The following is an 18,166-nucleotide window of genomic DNA, read 5'->3' as shown; positions in this document are numbered from 1 at the left end:
GAAGGGGAGTCTAGGCAGATGTAAGGGGAGGCTTACCTGAGACTAACAGACTAGAGTTTCACAGAACTTGAAAACTGGGATTTTAGAGACATGCTGTCAAGCTCTCTGCATTATTATTATATATTATTTTTTTCTCAGTAAATGAAGTAACTGGCTCAGAACTACGTTCTTGTTTCCCTGTATCACTGAGAAGCACAGAGAACTTAGTTCTGCTGCATACACTTTTTTTTTCCCCTGTGGGCTTGCTGCCTTAAGTAGAAAGAAGAAGCTGTGCAAGTTGATCAGATTGAGGCTAGAATAAGAATGGTTCCGTTCCTAGCTTCTTGCTAGGCTTTTGGGCATCTCTGCAGCGTAATTCTTTCCCTATGTTTGGTTTGAGATTTAGTCTGGGTGGAATGTATTTGGCAGGTTTCTGCCTTTGGTCTGCAAAGATTTCATTTGAGTTGAGGGATGTTACACTGTTGTATTTAATTCAAATGCTGCTTGTTTCCACTGCAGTGGAAACTGAGAGGAAGGGTCCCTGTCATGAGAGGGCATTTTGTGTTTTTCTTTTGCTTCCTGATCTCTAGCCCTGTGGCAGTTTCTGCATCACAGGTTGAGCAAGGCTATGACACTTGGTTACAAGTAAGTTGCACTCTCCTAGGTGAGGATGACAAGCTGATCCTGTGCGATGAGTGTAACAAAGCCTTCCACCTGTTCTGTCTGAGACCGGCACTCTATGAGATACCAGATGGTGAATGGCAGTGCCCAGCTTGTCAGCCTTCCACCGCCAGGCGTGGTTCACGGGGCAGGTAAGTGGCGCTCCTTTCCTTCGTGCTATCATTGATGCAGAGTTCTAGCCATGCTTCCACAAAATAACACAAAAAGCATTTAACAGCTTCTTTAAAAGGATTGAAATAGTCAAGTTAATTCAATTGCACCGGAACAATAGAAAAGCAATTTTTTCAGGCTGTAACTTTAGCACGCCTGTGTTGTACTGTCCCATGACAACTTCAGTCATTTTAATAAGTAATTTCAGTGTGGCAGTGGAATCATGCACAAAACATGAACCAAAATTCTATGTAGTAAAGACTGTTGCTTTGTTTGACAGAGCAACTTGCTGGGTTGTTTTTATGTGGGAGTGTAGTTGGTAGTGCTACAGCTCTGTAGTCCCCTGAGATAAGTTACTCTTGTGGCCTTGTCTAATTAAAGCAGACATTGTTCCAGGCTGCAGCTCAAACCCTACTGGGTGACTAAAAATCTGACTATGAAATGCTACCTTGTCAGTTTTCTGGACTGGATGAACATTGACACCTTAAGGCAAGAGCCCTTATTGACTTCAGAGAGAACACGATTTGAGGAGGAATCAAAATTGTTCTATGCAGCAGAATTGAGTAGTTGCCAACTGACAGCAAGTGGTTGAATTGTTTTGTGAATTGCAGGCTAACTGTATGCAGAATGTATTTTGTTTGCTTACAAAGTAAGCTAATTGTGACTCTGTGCTGCATCTATATGCTTGTCAGCAAGATGAGGCTATCAAATGACACCTGATGCATAAGCAGTCAACTGATTCTCCCTTACAAAGTGGCAGCACAACAAGAGGAGTACTAGCTTGTAGTGTGTAAGGTGGTACACAGCTTTGAAAGTATTACTTAGCTCCCTGGGCACCATTTAAGAGTTCATCAGAGTAGTACAAGAATTACAGGGTTTTAATGCAGCTGTTTTAGCCTGAGATCATAGTTTGATGTGGTGGAGTCACCTGGAAGCTGCTTGGCTCCTGGATGACAGCCATCAGGTGGAGCAACACCTGTCTTTCTGCTATTCCTAGCTGAGACAGGAAGAAAATGCTGGCCTGCAAAGACTTTTGCCCTGCTTTTGCTCCTGTGGGAGCTGATTCTTATTCCGTTTACTGCTCAAGATCCTCTTTCTCCAGAGGACTGACTCCCACAATAGCTTTGCCTTTGTCCCCTTCTGCCTATGCATGCTACTCTTTGTTATGGTTTAAATGTTTAATAAACACTTGCAGAAAATTGGAACTCCTGGGCAGAGTCTTTGTGGCTTTTGACATCAGCACATGAGAAGCCTGAACTGATGATCTGCTCAGTAATAAGCTTAGCTATGAATAGCACTAATCAAGGTCTGTTTCCTATAGTGCACATGCAAGTAGCCTGACAATGGAAGGTGATGACAGGAAAATATTCCAGCAGGAACAAAATAAAAAATCTGAAATTCCTTAGGCCAGGCCTGCAGGCAGACCTGTGTAAAACAGCAGCGCTTCCTCTCAGGGAGGAGTACGTGCATAGCAGTCAGTATCAAAAAATACTTTATCAAGTGGTCAAGGTGTCTGGGATGGGGGAAGGAATGCACAGATTCATCTGTTGGGAATTGTCAGCCCAGATGTTCAGATTGTAGTCTGGAAAGCGCTCTTTTAGGTGTAGCCACAGCTTGATACTCTAGGAAATAAAGTAGATTGCTTCAGTTTGAGTCTGGATTTTTATTTTACACACTGAGTTGGTCAGCAAGTCTGTGAACAAACAGTACAGAAGGCCTAGGGCTTCTCACACCAGGTTCTGGTACAACAAATATGTTTTACTTGCCTTGCTCTAGGAACTACACAGAGGATTCTGCTGAAGATGAAGGTGAAGAAGGTGAGGAAGCTTCTGATGAACAAGATGCTGAGGAAGAAGAAGAGGAGGAAGAAAATTATGAAGTTGCTGGACTGAAACGTAAGGCTTTGACCATGCAGGGAAGTAACAGAAAATGTTAAAACTCTGCCTTCCGTGTCCAAAAAATTAATCCAATTTCAGATTTGTACTTCTCCTCATACAGAACAGGTTCTTGGAAAATTGGGAGATTTCACAAGGAAGGCTGTGGTTGTGTCGTATGTTACCTGGGGAGCTGGAAGTAGCTCTCTTCCCTTTGTACAAAGACAGCACTTAAAGAGATTGAAACTGTAGTGAGCTCTTGCTCACTGTTGGTTGCTCCCCTGGGGGCACTGCTAATAATACACTGCCTGGCAGTCAGCAGAGGCTGCATCAGGGAAGGGTTAAATGGCATTATCTGTTACTGGTACTGACAGTCTGTGCCTAGAGAGTTTTTTTGCTAAACTGAACACTGTTAATAGGTTCTCCTGAAGCTTTAATCACAGCTCCTTCTCCTTACTTTTTCCTTTTCCACCAGGTTGTAACCTCTTAAATACAGGATTTCTAGTGGCAAGGTGCCATTACCAAGTAGTAAGAACAGTACTTCATCTATCCATTCCACTGGGAAGGCACAGTATTGAAGGTGTAGTGTGGCCTGAACTGCCAGCACCTGTTAGTTGCATACAGAGTGCATGCATACATGCACTCAGGATGCATGCTAGCTCGTTCCTGGGCAGCTGAATGGAATAAAATAGCATTTTCTAGACTCTTCAGTGACTACTTTTCTATTCTAGTGTAGTGTGATCACTTACCACTTATTAGTGAGTGTATCCACTTTGTTTTTAAGAGAGTTTGACTTTGTCTCCTTTGGGCAACTCGGTACACTGAAAAGCTCAGTGTTGGAATGGTGTACTCCCAGCATTTGCTTTCAGTCAAAATGCCCTTGACTAACATAAAATTAGCTTCAGACTGTCTTAACCAGGGCAGATGGTGAAATTCAGAGACTGGGACCTAAAGGCTTATCCCATGTTCTTTCAAGGGTTTCCATCTGTGTCTATCAGTCTTGATTCCCCTGCTTCATTATAGTTTCAGGGATGTTCACTGATACCCTAGCTATGTATGCTGCTTGTTGTTCTGTGGTGTATCTGTGTCCACACTTGGAGCATGTTCAGTCCATGTTGCATGGCCAAGTCAGGAGCAAAGCCAAGGTTTCCAAACAATAGCGGAAGAGTTACAGTTGCTAAAAATAAAGTACTAAATGCAACTCCTGGTTTTAAAGAGCATTGACATGGAAAGGTCACTGTGGAAAACTTTTGTTTTAATAGACAAGTCCCATTAATCCATGTGGCGTTTATCCTGAGGGATATAACTTAGAATGTTGGATTGTCAGACATCTAGCACGTGCCTCCTGCTTGACACACAAGCAGGAGTGACAGCAGACAGACGTCCCACTGCCCTGACGCACACTTATCCTGCGGGGGGAGCCTGGCAAGATGATTTATTGGACAGGGCTGGATTAGAGGCTGCAGATAAAGTGCTACAGCATGCTGCATGCAGCTTGCTGAAGCACTTGGGACCAGGTGGAAGGAGCTTGTCTGGGGACGAAAACCAGCATATTCTCCTGATACACAGGGGTCATGAGAGAAACTTCAGACAAGGGAGTTGAACAGCACACTTGCATTTCCATCATTGTAGGGCTCTGACAGGGAGACTTAGCAAACGAGCAGGAACATTACTGTGGGACATAATGCAGCAGCCCTGGTTTGGGGGATAAAATCCTATTGTTTCCCACTTGCAGCACGTGGAGCAGCTCCCTGCTGCGGTAAGTTGACACTCCCTGTGCACACAGTTCACTTTTCAGGGGGGCTTAGCAACTGGTTTATCCCACTGTGTGGGCCGTTCATAAATGTTTGGAAAAGAACCCATCCACAAATGGCTGAGGAACAAGGGGGCAGCAGGAAACCAGAGCAGTTGTGCAGGTTTCTGTACCCAGTGCTTTCAAAACAGATGTTGCAGTTATATTTAAAACAACTGTCCATCCTTGCATTACTTCTCCCACCCTCCCTCAAGTCTTGATGTGTCAGGTATTCGGCACTTAATTCTGCAGGCAGAGGGTCTTTCTGTCACAACACGCAGGAAGCAAGCAAAGCCATACCTGTGGCAGAGTATCTGGAAGCCCCCAGATGTCCCTTAGAAGTAGAGGACTGTGGGTTGGTTTGTGTGACCACCCTTAGTTAGAAGATTGTTGCCAGACAGCATTGGCCTCTGGACGGGAAGTGCATACTTCATCTGAAGAGGGGTACTGAGCACAGCTGACATGGGCATGTGCTGGGTGAGGATGGTGATGAGAAGCTGGATCATTCCCCTCATCCGTGGGTTCAGTAGTTTCTCTGTGCTGTGAGTGAGACTACCTGGTGTGTATGTCTGGGGAAAAGGCTTGTGATCTCTGATTCCAGGTTAACCCATGCCTCTAAGCCCATGGCTTATGTGTTTCAGTGAGACCCAGAAAGGCAGCCCGGGGCAAGCAGAGCACAGCCATGTACTCCTCGAGGCAGGGAAGGCACCAAAGGAAGAAGCAGTTGCTGCATCCTGCCAGGGGACCCCAGCAGCGGGCTGCACCTGTCAACGGCGCAGACATTGATGAGCTGGTAAGAGCCAAATTGCTCCCTGGGGGCTGCTCACATCATGAGTTATAAACGAAACAGGTGTCACACTTCCTCCCCTCCCCTTCCCAAATAAATGCCCTGAATTGTATTGTGTAACCCATGCTGGGCTGGAGGCGGGTTAACAAAGGAGACATATCCTTAAGGGCCCGGTGCAAATCAAGCAGAGATATGCCAGACATCTTTCCCCAGCCGCTTCCACACATTGTCCCTCCTTGATTAGCAGGCAGCCTGCAGCTTGTTAAAGGGTTTTAAATAGTATCCATATGTCTCTACAGAGAGATGGGGGGGACTGAAGGCAGTCCTGCATGTTCAGAGAATGCCAGCAATGTAGGACCCTCACTCCCTGGCCTTGGCCATTTTCTGGCAGTTGTTGTCCGTATGGTCACTCCCCAACCTCCAGGATATAATTTGGCTGGCTTAGGTTTCACTTGACATTTAAAGAATAAAACCTTCTGCTCCTGAGCAATCTTGTGCGTGCGTGCTAGTTGGGGTGGAGCTGCCGCATACTGTCCTGTTTATCCTGAAGAGGGATGCACCACAGGGGATATGTGAGGATACTCTAGCCCTGTGGACCACGTCACTAGCTTCTGCCATATGTCTGCTGAGCAGCACTGCTGTGGCTGTATCCTGTCACTCCTCTCGAGTGGTCTTGACTGGGGTCTTTGGGCTCACAGCTTCTTGTGCTGGGTGTGGGTGGGCTGGTTGTGCTGATCTGCAGCATCTTTTTAGCTGTTTTTTGTTGCAGACTGGAGGGCAACCAAACCAGCAAGCCCAGCATGGACTGCCACAGCCTGCTTAGAGAGATGTTCAAGTGGGAAAAATCTTACTGGAACAGCTGGGTCAGGAACTCTGACTAGGGCTCTTTCACTTACTATTTGTTCTGGAAAGAGTCCAAAGCTTTCTCAGGAATGGCTCCCTGTGTTGTGGAGCCTTCTGATGTACCCTAAGCAGAGCAGTGCCTCGTGAGCTGTGGACGGTCAGAGCTGAGATGTCGCTGTGCTGGTGGCTGACCTATAGATTTGTGGGCAAATGGCTGACCTTGTGTTTTGCCTCTGTATCGGACAGCAGCACTTGAGGCATCAGCTGCTCTTTGGTATTTAAAATGGCAGAGTAGGCTCTGGAATTGGCCCTCAGTACAGTAGCACAAGTGCTTTCCCCCTCTGCTTCTCACGTGCTGTCCACCAGGGGCTCAGAGAGGGAATTTACACTCTTCATTTGCTGTCCATGTTATTTGCCTGCTTCCTTTGACCCTGTTGTTTTTAAACCTATCTTGAAAAAGTTTGCTGTGCCAGGAGAAAACACAAGCAGCCTGTGAGCTATTCCCATCAGAGCTTATGGATGGGGCTCCCATTCTGTAACTCAAGCTGCCACCGTGTGTCTTGGCTGTTACCATGAACATGGCCCTGTAGCAGAGCCGTTTGCCTCTTGATTATTGTGGAAGATGTCTGCATTTGAAAGAGCTGAGCTGTTTCTGTGCAGCAGTATTATGTATCCTCCACCCCAAAAGACACTGGCTTGTAAGCAAGAGAATTGAAAAGAAAATGTCTGTTAAGAACCAACTACTTTGGCCTTGAAACTGTTTAATGAATACTACAGCCCATGGTGGTTCCCCTCCTTTTAACAGCATCCCTCCTTTGTGTGGGCAGGTCATTCAAACAAAGAAGACAACACGTCGCCAAAGCCTTGAACTGCAGAAGTGTGAGGAAATCCTCAGCAAGTTGATCAAATACCGCTTCAGCTGGCCCTTCAGGTGAGGGCAGGTAGCTTCCTCCTCCATGTGCACAGGACTGTACCTGGGCTGTGTGTAGGTGTAGGATAGCCATGATGCAGTCCTGCTGGATCCACTTGCTGGTTGTGAGACCTGGGTTTCAAAAGCAAGTTACAGATTGGAGTGAATCTGCTCCAGTAGAAATCACCATACTCTCAGTCCTCTGCTGGACTGAAGACCTGGGGCCCTTCTGAGGTGGTATAACAGAGGGTGGTAGGCTATGAGCCAGAGAGGGGAGGATGGGATCAGTGCTTTCTGCAGACCCCAGGATTTGCAGGTGCTCTGTAGGAGGCTTGACTGAGACAAAATAGCCTTACCTGCCATGTACCAGTCCCTATGCCTGGGCCAGTACTCTGGGCAGAAGGATGAGCTGCTGTCATTTCTGTCTTCAGCACTGCAGCCAGCACAGGGCTAACACTGTAGTGCTGTTGAGGTTTGTGGGTTTGCTATGGCACTGCAGGGGGTGCAGGTTGGGGCTACTGCTCAGCAAAGGGGGTGGGGGTGGTTTACACCTCCACAGCTCTGCACTGCACAGTGCCAGGGCCCGTCATTTTCCTCCTATCTTTGTGGCTCTTCGTTCGTCAGGGAGCCAGTGACCACAGAAGAAGCCGAAGATTACTTTGAGGTCATCAGCAATCCTATGGACTTCCAGACTATGCAGAGCAAGTGCTCTTGTGGCAGTTACCGCTCAGTGCAGGAGTTCCTCTCTGACATCAAACAGGTGTTCTCCAATGCTGAGTGCTACAACCAGAATGGGAGTCATGTACTGTCCTGCCTGGAGAAGACAGAACAATGTTTGATCGACATGGTGCACAAGCACCTTCCTGGCCACACGTATGCACGCAGGAAACGTAAGAAGCTCTCTGCCAGGTGCCAGGGACTGGAGGAGCAGGAAGGCGACAGTGAGTCAGAGCCCCTTGAACATTCCCGGGGGCGGAAAAGGAAGAAATGAGGGATGGGGGGGAACTAGGGGGAGAGCCAGAGCTGGAGCAGGCCTTCTGGTGCTGCTGGGCAGCAGGATGGGTTGTCTGAAGGGAGTTAGGAAGCAGCAGGCACTTCTCTATTAATACAGCCTTTCCTTTGGCGTGTCCTAGCTTTATTTTTTCTGCAATTTCCTCAAATATTTGGTCATCCATTGAGTGAGCAGAGATGACTTAACTGCTTCCTGCAAAATACACAAAGCTCATACATGTCTGTCCTGCTAGGAGGGGAAGGTGGGAGGGCAAGGGAAAGGCCTAGCCAAAGTGTGTGAAGTCCGCTCTAGCTTGGGCGCTCTTGGCTTTCTTGGAACGAGCCACTTCTTCCACTCTGAAAGCAGCCAGCACTGGAGCATGGTGGAACCTTTGCTGTCTGCTGCCTGTGATGTGAAACCAGCCTTGAGCTCGTGCAGGGAGGGATCTTACTGCTTCACAGATAGACTGGGTGTGATCAGGCCAATGGGCTGCTAGTTCTTGTATGTATATATTTATATGGTATTAATTTTGAGCCCCCACTGAAGGGTCGTGTAGGGCGAGCAAGCACTTACATTTATAGAGACACAGCTTTCACCAGCATCCTAATACAATTGGCTTCAAGGTGCTCTTGCTTCCCCCCCCCCATTCCCCCCCACCCCTAGGGAGCAATCTCTGGAGGTTGTGCTCTGAAGAGTTCTTCTGAGATCAGCTCTCCACACATAAGTTGCAGAGAATAGGCAGTTGGTTTCCCTGCTCACCTTGAACAGCACACAATCATGTAGCCCTTTGGATGAACCTAGTGCCAGAAGTATACCAGAGAGCATGTCTTTCTGCACACCCTGTAGGGCACTCCAGGGCAAGGGGAACAGCAGAAACATGTTCTGTGTAACTTTTTAAAGTAATTTTCTAGTTATTAAAAGTGGCTTGTTTCTAGCTGTGATCTTGTATAAAGAACATCTGTAAGATACTGTTGTCTTGCTTTGGCACATGTACAGTTTATATCAAATTGTGTTTGCTGTATATTTTCCCCCCTCTGAAAACTCATTTTCCTATCAGTAGCTGGAGTTACACTGGGGGACTTGTTGGTGGGGGTTTCCCAGTCCCTCTCTAGCCATGCTCTCATCTCCTTTTGTAGTAACACCTTCCCTAGGTCACCTCTCTTGCACCCCCCCAGCACCATGAGGACCGTCCCACACAGGCTGACCAGTGGGGAAGCTCTGTCCTGCTGGGAGGCTGCTCTGCCATGGCCCCAGCAGTGGGTTCTGCCACTTGGGATACTGACTTTTCTCTAAGAAAATAATGTTCTTTAATCACCTCTCCCTCTCCATCATTACAGGTTTTGATCATACAATTAAGGCTTGAACTTTTTATTATAGAATTCTTCAGTTTAGAACGAACTAGTCACAGTGCTGTTCTATACTGGTTTTGTAACACAGAAAAACAAAAGCAGCTGTTATGGCTCCTGTGATTTGAGAATAAAATTGAGATCCTCGATTAAAAAATTGCAGCCTAGTTTTGTGAACTCTTTTATTAACAGGTATTTGTTTCAGTTCTGGACTGATGGCTGTTGAGACTAGACAGGTTTCCAGCCACTTCCCTCTTCCCCTCTCCCCAGCCTCAGCTCCATGTCCCACAGAATAGCACTGACGTTTGTATTTCGCACGTCCCCTTCAGAGGCTATGTTTTGTCCTATTAATAGAGAACATTTTCTGCAGGTCCTACACAGTGAAACCTTTGGAACTGTATGTTTTTTAAAAATAAATGTCATTTGTGGTGGGAGGGGTGGTCTGCTAAGGGCTGTACTTGTAATAAATTGGAAAGTTAAAAAATAAACATTATGTACTTGTGTTTGTAAAACTGTCTTGCATCAAGTCCTTTGTAGGTGCCCTCTGTGCAAGACTGAGACATCTCATGTTCCACAGAGCTCTGCTTTCCTCAGAGCCTGCATCAGAAGTGATACAGCTGTCTTAATTCTGGAGGGAAAAAGGAGGCACAGAGAAAAGGATCAAAGGAGCACTGAGTCTGGGTTAGGTCAGCTTACAACTCTGTAGAACCATTTTATAGGCTGAGCTCTGCTCACATTTGGTTATACCAGCTCTTGGTCTGTGCCTCTGGTCCAGGTGGTGTACCTGCTCAGACAGGTGGGTTGTGCTGCTGTTAACATTTCTGTGATGGGGCTGTCTTTGCACAATGCCTTTTCCTAAGCTTTGCTGGGCAGAAGGTTATTTGCTGGCATGGAGGTGTGTGCTTTGAGCTGGCCCTATTGATTGTCCTCCCCAAAGACAAGGGGATGTGTTCTTTTTCCTCCTGGACAGTGAAAGGGTCAGGAGGGAGCAGTCCTTCAGCTGGCTGCCCCTTTCACTCCGTTCTCTTCCTTTGGACTGCAGATATTGTTCCTGCAGCAAGATGCGGGGCTCTTTACTGCATCATGGCACTGTGGGTTGTTCTGAAGGGAATAAAAGGGAGTGATGAGGGGAGCTAAATAACTGCTCTTTCACCTCAGCATTGTGTGGCTGGATTGCCATCTAAACTTCCTCCCTAGGTCTGTTAATGTGCATTTTGTAACCACAGCCCTGTTTGCTGCAGTTCAGAGATCAGTGAGGACTGTTCCTGCTGTGTCTGAAAAGCATGGCTCCCAAGGGGAGCCATCGGCTCTTTCCCAGTGTGAGTGGGACACTGCTCTGCCATGCTTCAGCACGAGGCCAAATAACCCGTTGTTGCTGATGTACAACCAGTCAGCTATACAATGAAGGTGTTGGTCAAAGTTTGTACTTCTACCAGTGTCATAAGGTGAGAGGTGTGATGCCTTCCTGGGTATTGCCATTGTCCTGATTATTTAGGAGCAGAGCTGGGAGTGCTCAGGAGCTGATCTGAGCCAAGTGGGGTCCAGATCTGCTGGGCTGAGTGGGCTTTAGACCCCCTCCTCCTCCCAGGGCTTTGTGGGCTTTCAGATTACTGGCAAGAGATAAATAATGCTTTCCTTGGAGAAGCCTCATCCCCACACCACAAGCAAAGGTTCTGCCTGTTGGATGTGCAACAGGACCTGGGTGAACCAGAGCATGACTCAAGCTGGGATGGGTCCAGGCCTCAGTGTGGAGACCTCACACCAGCATCTGCTGTAAGACCTTTTCTGAGATTCGCTTTTTATAGCAGCTCCTGCATGGCATTAGTGTCCTATAAATAGCTGTCCCTGCTCTGTGCTGGCAGGCAGCTGTGGCACCCCTGGTGCTGCAGGCTGGTGGGCAATGGCAGTCCCAGCTGCACCCACTGTTGCTCTGGGTGACAAGCCAGGGCTGGGGATGCCTGCATCTTCTGGATCTGCAGCATGGCCTCAGGGAGTGGCTTACAAGGACCCTCTGCCTGGGTCCCATCTCGGCTTCCTTGAAGCTTAATGATTAATATTAAGCAACTAATGGTCCATGTGACTTGGGATTTTTTTAGCACCTTTTCAGAGCACAGAGAATTTATTTCTGTTGCTGAAGGGACCCGGGACCTTCTTGCTTTGTGGGGCAGGGGCGATAATGTCTGCAGCTCCAGGAGTGCTGGGGAGTGGGAGCAGGAGCCTGGGCCAGGACTTTGGGGTGGCCTCAGCCTCTGAAGCCTTGCCTCCTGTGCCTCAGGCAGTTGGGACAGGCAAGCAGAAGGGCTCCCTGTGGGGATGGGACAGGGCCGAGCTCGGCCTGGTCTTTAAAACCAGACCAGCTTCAGCTCGAATCCTGTGAGGGCTGAGTGCACAAGTGTTGGCAAGTGGTTTGGGGGGGTTGCTGTGGTTTGGTTGTGTTTGTGGCTGCTCCAAGTAGGGAGGGGAGATGGCCTGCAGGGTCTGGGGTGAGCTGGGGGTGTGGGGGGATGGGCAGCTGATTCTCCACAACACACCCTGGGCTTGAGGAGCTGCAGAAAAGCAGTGACACCAAAGTGGTCTGTGCCACAATGTTGAGAGCTGCTGTGACAAAGGCAGGGTCCCCAGCAGAAGGCAGGTCAGATGGGCATCTCCAGCTTGGTCTGGCTCTGTGGCACTAGCAGGGCCAGCCCTGCTAAGCTCCTGGGGCCTGCAGTGGAGCCAGCTGGGCTGCTGGGCCTGATAGCAGGCAGTAGTCAGGCGCCGGCAGCTCCACCACTGTGTGATAGCTGGGGCCCAGCAGCATGCACTTATCTGGGTGAGTGCTTGAGAGGCAGCGAGCTATTTGGCAAGCACCAGGGTGCTCAAGGGCAGGGTGTCCCCACCAGACTCCACAAGCCACCCAAGGAGGTGGAACATGGACTGCTGCTCTTGCTGTGCTGTGTCTGTGTTCATGCTGTCGCTGCACTGAGCCAGCTTGGGCCTTGGCACCACATGCTTCCCTGCACACCAGAGGTCTGGCAAGGCCCTTAGTAGCAGCATGGCTGGTTCATGGGTTGCACCTCGGGTACACGCATGTGGCACCCAGGTGAATTGCCCACTGCCCAGCTCCCTGTCAGCCAGCTCCCTGCGCTGGACTTTGGAGCCTGTCCTGGAGCCAATATTGACTCTCCTGCCCCAGGTCATGGCCCTTTTATCTGCCCAAACAGACCCTCCATGGCAGGCCAGAGATCCCAGGAGGTTACAACGCCACCCACCCAAGCCCTGCAGCAGGGGTACAACATGGGGGTCCCTGGCCTGGGACCACTGTGACCAGCCTGGGAATGGGAATGGGATCTGCCTGCTCAGCACCCGCTGGGCTCCAGCATCACAAGAAGACGTCCCAGCTTCAGGGCACCCACCACTGGGTGCCAAGGGATGCCCTAGCACCACAGGGCCCCTGCACAGGAGCTGCATGCTGGCAACTGCATGTCAGTGCTGTCTCCAGCTCTGCTCAGATGTGGCTGACAGCAGCACCAACTCCTGGGGGTGGCAGACAGTATCACTCACCTTCTCCCAGTGTCCCAGTCCCCCCAGCACCGGTGGGGGCATAGATTAAAGGCACTTTGTTTCATCAGTCACACCAACAACCCTGGCGCACAAAGCCCTGCTGAGCTCAGTGGCTGCAGCAGGCAAGGGGCTGGGGCTGTGTAACCCATCCGTGCTGCAGCCTTAGGGCTGGCTGCTCACAGCTTGCCCTTGGCCATGGGCCCCTGCCACTGCTCCTCCAACTACAGCTGGGCAAAGGGTGCAGCTCCCTCAGCCAAGCTCTGCCTGTCTCTTTCAGCAGCCTTCTGCAGGGTGGCAGTAAGACAGGCGGACCAGGACAGGCTGGGGTCAGCACTAGCCCCTGCCTCTGCCCAAGGGTGCTTGGCAGGGATGAGGAAGCCTCCCCGTGACTGGGTTAGGGTACAAGGGCTGCTCTCATGCTAAGCACATGTTGTTAGCCTGGCCCTGCTGGGGTTGGCAGTGGAGAGACCTATACAGAGGGGATGTGGGGAGGGGAAATGGCTGCCCCCACAAGCAGCTTCCTAAGCTGGCAGCTCTTGTCAGGGCTGTGATCTCAAGGCCTTTGTTGGAGCTGGTGCTAACCTGGGTGTGCTAAGGAGGCTCACTCACAGACTTGTTGCTCTTGAAAGAGGGACGGGAAGGCCCCAGTGCTGGCTAATTAATTAAGACGGAGAGGTCTGAGCCCAGCTCCCCACTGGTGCCAGGCACAGACCAGACACAGCCCAGCCCAGCAGGCCCAGAGCAGTGCTGCCCTCCACTGCGATGAGCCGCGCCCTGGTTCCCTCCACGGGGCAGTAGCCCCTGCGCCCAAGTCCCAGCAGAGCTACCCCGAGCCAGGCTTGGCAGTGCACACCATGCACCTGGTGCCCCAGCCACTCCACCCTGCCCACGGTGTGGTGCAGACAGCCCCCAGCTCCGCCCCACAAGAAGCCATGACGAGCACCAGCTGAGGCTTGAGTTTCCCTCCTGACAATGGGGAAAGCGAGATGGGATTGTAACTGGAGCATGGGATAAATAAAGCTGCCCAGAAGTTTCCATTACCCACACCTCAGGCTTCTGTTTGGCACATCAAAGCCAAGCCCTTTCCCACCCCCACCCCGAGCCCAGCACCCTAGCTCCCAACCAGCCACACTGCCTGGACACTGCACTGCCCCACAGGTCCTGCTTGTGCCCCGATCCCCCCCACCTGGCACAGACACCCCAGCATCTCATGGTACCAACACGAATCACCTACTGAGCAACAGAGTGGAAAAGATTATTCATCAGGGCGACACAAGAAACCTGCAGTAGGAGGCAGCAGGCGCCAAGCCCAGCCATGGAGAAGCCACAGTGCTGAGTGGGGCTGAGCCAGACAGAGGGAGCTGCATGCTCCCCATGCAGAGGGTCACCATGCCAGGCGTGGGGTGCAGGGAGCCCCCCCCAGCCCAGCACCTGGGATGCTGAAGAAGGGCATGGGGTGATCGGTCCCAACCACGGCAGAGGGGACGCTCCCCTGCAGCCTGGCAGTCATGCACCCATCACATTGCCTGTCCCCGGGGACCATGGCCCCTGGTCTGCCACCTCAGCTCCTTCCAAGCCTGGGGGCTCCCATGTGGTTGTTCTCAACCCCCTCGAATTCCTCCAAACAGCATGAGGCTCAGTTTGAAATAACACATCCAGGGTTTATTGTTTTTTCCATTCCTTGCAGCTAATGATTAAAAAAAAAAAAAAAAATCTAAAATAAATTACAGAATTAAATAAACACAAACTGGATTATTCCCCTTCCTGCCCCAGCCCCTGCTGCCTTCCCCCCTACCCCCCCCAAAGAAAGCGTTAGAACAGTCACTGGATTTGGCAACAGCAACAAAACCAAAACAATCTCTAGGAAAAAGCAGCTACTTCTCAGGGTCGAGTGGTGCCCAGGGAGCTCCCTTCGGGTCCCGCAGACCTCATCACCCCCAAACCAGTGTGTATTCACTCTCCTGCCACTCTGCCTTTGCCCTCGCCCCTTCCCTGCACCCGGCAGCTCCCGCTCCAGCGTGGACTCCCGGGAGGCTCCACTGCACTCCCCCGTCCCTTACCCGTGACACTCGCTCTCCCAGCATGCCGGCCCCAGGGAGAAGCAGACCCTGCTCTAGACGTGCGTTGGGTTGTCCAGATACGGGTCTGTTTTGGTCATATGCAGCATGACCGTCGGGGCTTTGTAGTGGCAGTGCACCCCGCTGCAGCTGACCCCACTGCAGGGCTTGCCCCTAGTCCTCATGCCCAGCTTCCTGTTGCACAGGCTCTGCCAGGTCTGCAGCGTCTTGGAGCTCCATACCCACACCCCGCTGGTGATGCCCACCACCAGTGACATGAAAATCTTTAGCATAAAGACAGCCACGGTGGGCACCGAGGTCTCCAAGGAACAGTTGGCTGCACGCCGGCCAGGAAGGGGCACGCAACCACGCTCCAGGGCCCTGAGGTTCCAGTAATCCATGTTCAGCCGCTCATAGAAGTAGCAGACAATGACGCAGGTGGCCGGGACAGTGTAGAGGATAGAGAAGACACCGATCTTCACCATCAGCTTCTCCAGCTTCTCTGTGTTGGTACCGCCTGTCTTCATGATCTTCCGGATATGGAAGAGGGCAACAAAGCCTGTAAGAATGAAGGAGGTGCCGATGACCAGGTAGCAGGAGAGTGGGATGAGGACAAAACCAGTCAGGGCGCTGACATCCATGCTCCCCACATAGCACAGCCCTGTCAGCTCATCCCCTGCCACCTTCCGCATGGTGAGGATGATGATGGTTTTCATAGCCGGGATGCCCCAGGCGGCCATATGGAAGTAGCTGCTGTGGGCTTCGATGGCCTCGTGTCCCCACTTCTTCCCAGCAGCCAGGAACCAGGTGAGTGTGAGGATGACCCACCAGAGCGAGCTGGCCATGCCGAAGTAGTAGAGGATGAGGAAGACGATGGTGCAGCCCGTGCTTTCCAGTCCCTCCTGGATGATGTAGAGCTCCCCATTCTCCCGGTCGCAGGCGATGTTCTCAGCCCCTGCCACCGAGCGGATGATAAAGGCCACTGAGTAGACGTTGTAGCACATGGAGAGGAAGATGATGGGTCTCTCAGGGTACTGGAAGCGGTGCGGGTCAAGCAGGAAGGTGAGCACGGTGAAAGCAGTGGAGACAAAGCAGAGGGTAGACCAGACAGCCATCCAGATGAAGGCAAAGTCTTTGTCCTCCCGGGACCAGTAGACATCCACCCCAGGGGAGCACCTGGGTGCACAGGAGAGGCTCTTCTCCACATACTGGAACTTCTCGGGGTTGTCGCAGGCCCCCAGCCCATCAGGCCCCTGGCCCTCGGCAGTGCCCGGTGGCCAGGGCCGGGGTGCCACAGGCAGCATGCCCTGGCCCTTGTGGGGCTCGGCAGCCGAGGCGTTCTCGGGGGCCTCCATGCAGAGGGCATTGGGGTCATTCTTGGTGGGCAGCTTGCCGCAGTCTAGCGACTCAGGCCAGCCGAAGTTGAACTGCTCCATGATGGGGACGCACTTATGGCGGGCCTGCTCGCACATGGGGCGGCAGGCAGGGATGCTGGCGCTCACCTGGTCGGTGCACATGGGCGCGTAAAGGGAGCAGAGGAAGAAGCGCAGGTGGACGTGGCAGCCGTACTCCACCAGCGGCGCGAACTCGTGCAGCTTCAGCGCAGCCTCGCGCTGGCTCTCGTGTCCCAGCAGGTTGGGCATGCGGGTCAGGTTGTACCCGATGCCGCGGCACATGGGGATGTCCACGGGCTGGCACCGCGCCGCCCGGCCCCGCGCCGCCTCCAGCGCGCCCAGCTCCAGCCCGCGGCCGGCGGCCGCCAGCTGCCACAGCACCGACAGGGCCAGCCGCAGCCGCAGCGCCGCCATGGCCCCGGCCCCGGCCCCGGCCCCGCGGCTACAGCGCCGCCATGGCCCGGCCCGCCCGCGCCCTCCGCCACCCCCGGGCCTCCGGCCCGGCCGCTCGCTGCCGCGGCGGCGCCGCCCCGGGGCAGCGCCCCCCGCCCGCCGCCGCCCCGCGCCCCATGCGGCGGCCGCCCCGCGCCGCGCCGAGCCCCGCCGAGCCCCGCGCAAGGCGGCGGCCCCGGGACAGCACCGCCCGCCCCGCGCCGCCGCCACGCCCCCGGGGCGGGCACGGGGACGGGGCCTCGCCTCCGCCGGCGCGTGGGGGGCGAGGGCGGCCCGAGGCGGCGGTGGTGAGCCAGCCCCACGGCCGGTGCCGCGGCCGCCCCGGCGTCCCCGGGAAAGGCTCCGGTGCCGCCCGGGCAAGGGCGCCGGGGGGGGGGAGGGGGGGGGGGGGGTGCCGGCCGGTGGCCCGGTCTCGTCGCTGTCTCCGGCGCCCGCTCGGGACGGGCTGCCGGGAGAGCAGCCCCGCGGGCGCGGCGGGGCAGTACCGGGAGCCGGCGCGATGCAGGTGGGGTCCCCGGGACGCCCGCCGGGAGCGGGGCCGGCAACCGGGGGTGCCCGCGGCGCACGGGGTGCGGGCTGGCGCCGGGGCGCAGCGCTGTTCCCAGGCATTCAGACAGCTGCAGACAGCGCCGAGCCCCGCTGTTTATTTAGTAACGAAATAACAGGCTGTCAGCGCTGCTCCTAATCGCCATCCACACGCTGACACTCCAGCAGTGTATTATTTAAACATACCCAATTCTGTGATATAAGGAAATTCCATGGGAGCCGCTTATCAGTTACTATAACAGTGTGGTAGATAAGCAGAGCGCTGGAATTTCCTTCTATCACAGGGCAACTGCTCGCCCAGCTCTGGTGCCACTGGGAGATGACAATCAGGGAAAAGCGATAGCGGGGTGCTCACTGGAGCTGTGTCCCATCGGCTTGGGGTTACTCTCAGGAAGCACTGGCTTGCACACCCAGCTGGCACTCAACAGCACCCAGGTTCAGGCCATCTGTGCCTTGGGTAAGGTATGCCACGCTTCTCCTTGTGTGCTCCAAGAAATGGGCATTTGTGACATTGGCTTTTTTTTTTTCCTCTTCCCTGCTGCAGGGCAGATTTGGGGGCAAATCCACACCCATGGGCCACTTGGCAGAAACAGCCATGTCACCAGGAATGATGCTGTGGCTGAGTTAGGGTGGCATCAGCATAACGGGTACTAGGACAGGTCCCTTGTCTTTTTCTTGTCTCCTCCTCCCTTTCGGCCACTCCAAGATGTGGCCCCATGTCTGGGCTGTCTGTCCCACATAGGGTGAGGGACCGAAGGGTGGCACTGCCACCACTTCAGGGCACCCTACACCCCAAAGCCCAGGTCCCAGCTTCTTGCAG

General features: G+C 52.9%; 2 protein-coding genes across 2 annotated transcripts in view; one reads left to right on the top strand and one right to left on the bottom strand.

The window, feature by feature from the left end:
• Positions 1 to 9,865, top strand: part of BAZ1B (bromodomain adjacent to zinc finger domain 1B) — a 51,955-nt gene extending 42,090 nt beyond the window's left edge. Inside the window, exons 15-19 of the mRNA XM_027445983.3 lie at positions 644 to 791; positions 2,587 to 2,705; positions 5,118 to 5,269; positions 6,934 to 7,037; positions 7,641 to 9,865. Of these exons, the coding sequence (XP_027301784.1) occupies positions 644 to 791; positions 2,587 to 2,705; positions 5,118 to 5,269; positions 6,934 to 7,037; positions 7,641 to 8,007 (890 nt within the window). The 3' untranslated portion in view covers positions 8,008 to 9,865. The remainder of the gene's footprint in view (positions 1 to 643; positions 792 to 2,586; positions 2,706 to 5,117; positions 5,270 to 6,933; positions 7,038 to 7,640) is intronic.
• Positions 9,866 to 14,536: 4,671 nt separating this feature from the next.
• FZD9 (frizzled class receptor 9) lies at positions 14,537 to 16,957 on the bottom strand. Its single transcript, XM_013096118.4, has one exon. It carries the CDS (start codon positions 16,759 to 16,761, stop codon positions 15,010 to 15,012), a length of 1,752 nt encoding a protein of 583 aa, XP_012951572.2. The 5' UTR covers positions 16,762 to 16,957; the 3' UTR covers positions 14,537 to 15,009.
• Positions 16,958 to 18,166: the final 1,209 nt, after the last annotated feature.

The sequence above is a fragment of the Anas platyrhynchos genome, chromosome 20 (assembly GCF_047663525.1).
Source record: "Anas platyrhynchos isolate ZD024472 breed Pekin duck chromosome 20, IASCAAS_PekinDuck_T2T, whole genome shotgun sequence".
In the NCBI taxonomy this organism is placed as follows: Eukaryota; Metazoa; Chordata; class Aves; order Anseriformes; family Anatidae; genus Anas; species Anas platyrhynchos.
Note: the sequence above shows the minus strand (reverse complement) of the source record. Positions and strands in the feature narration are given on the sequence as shown.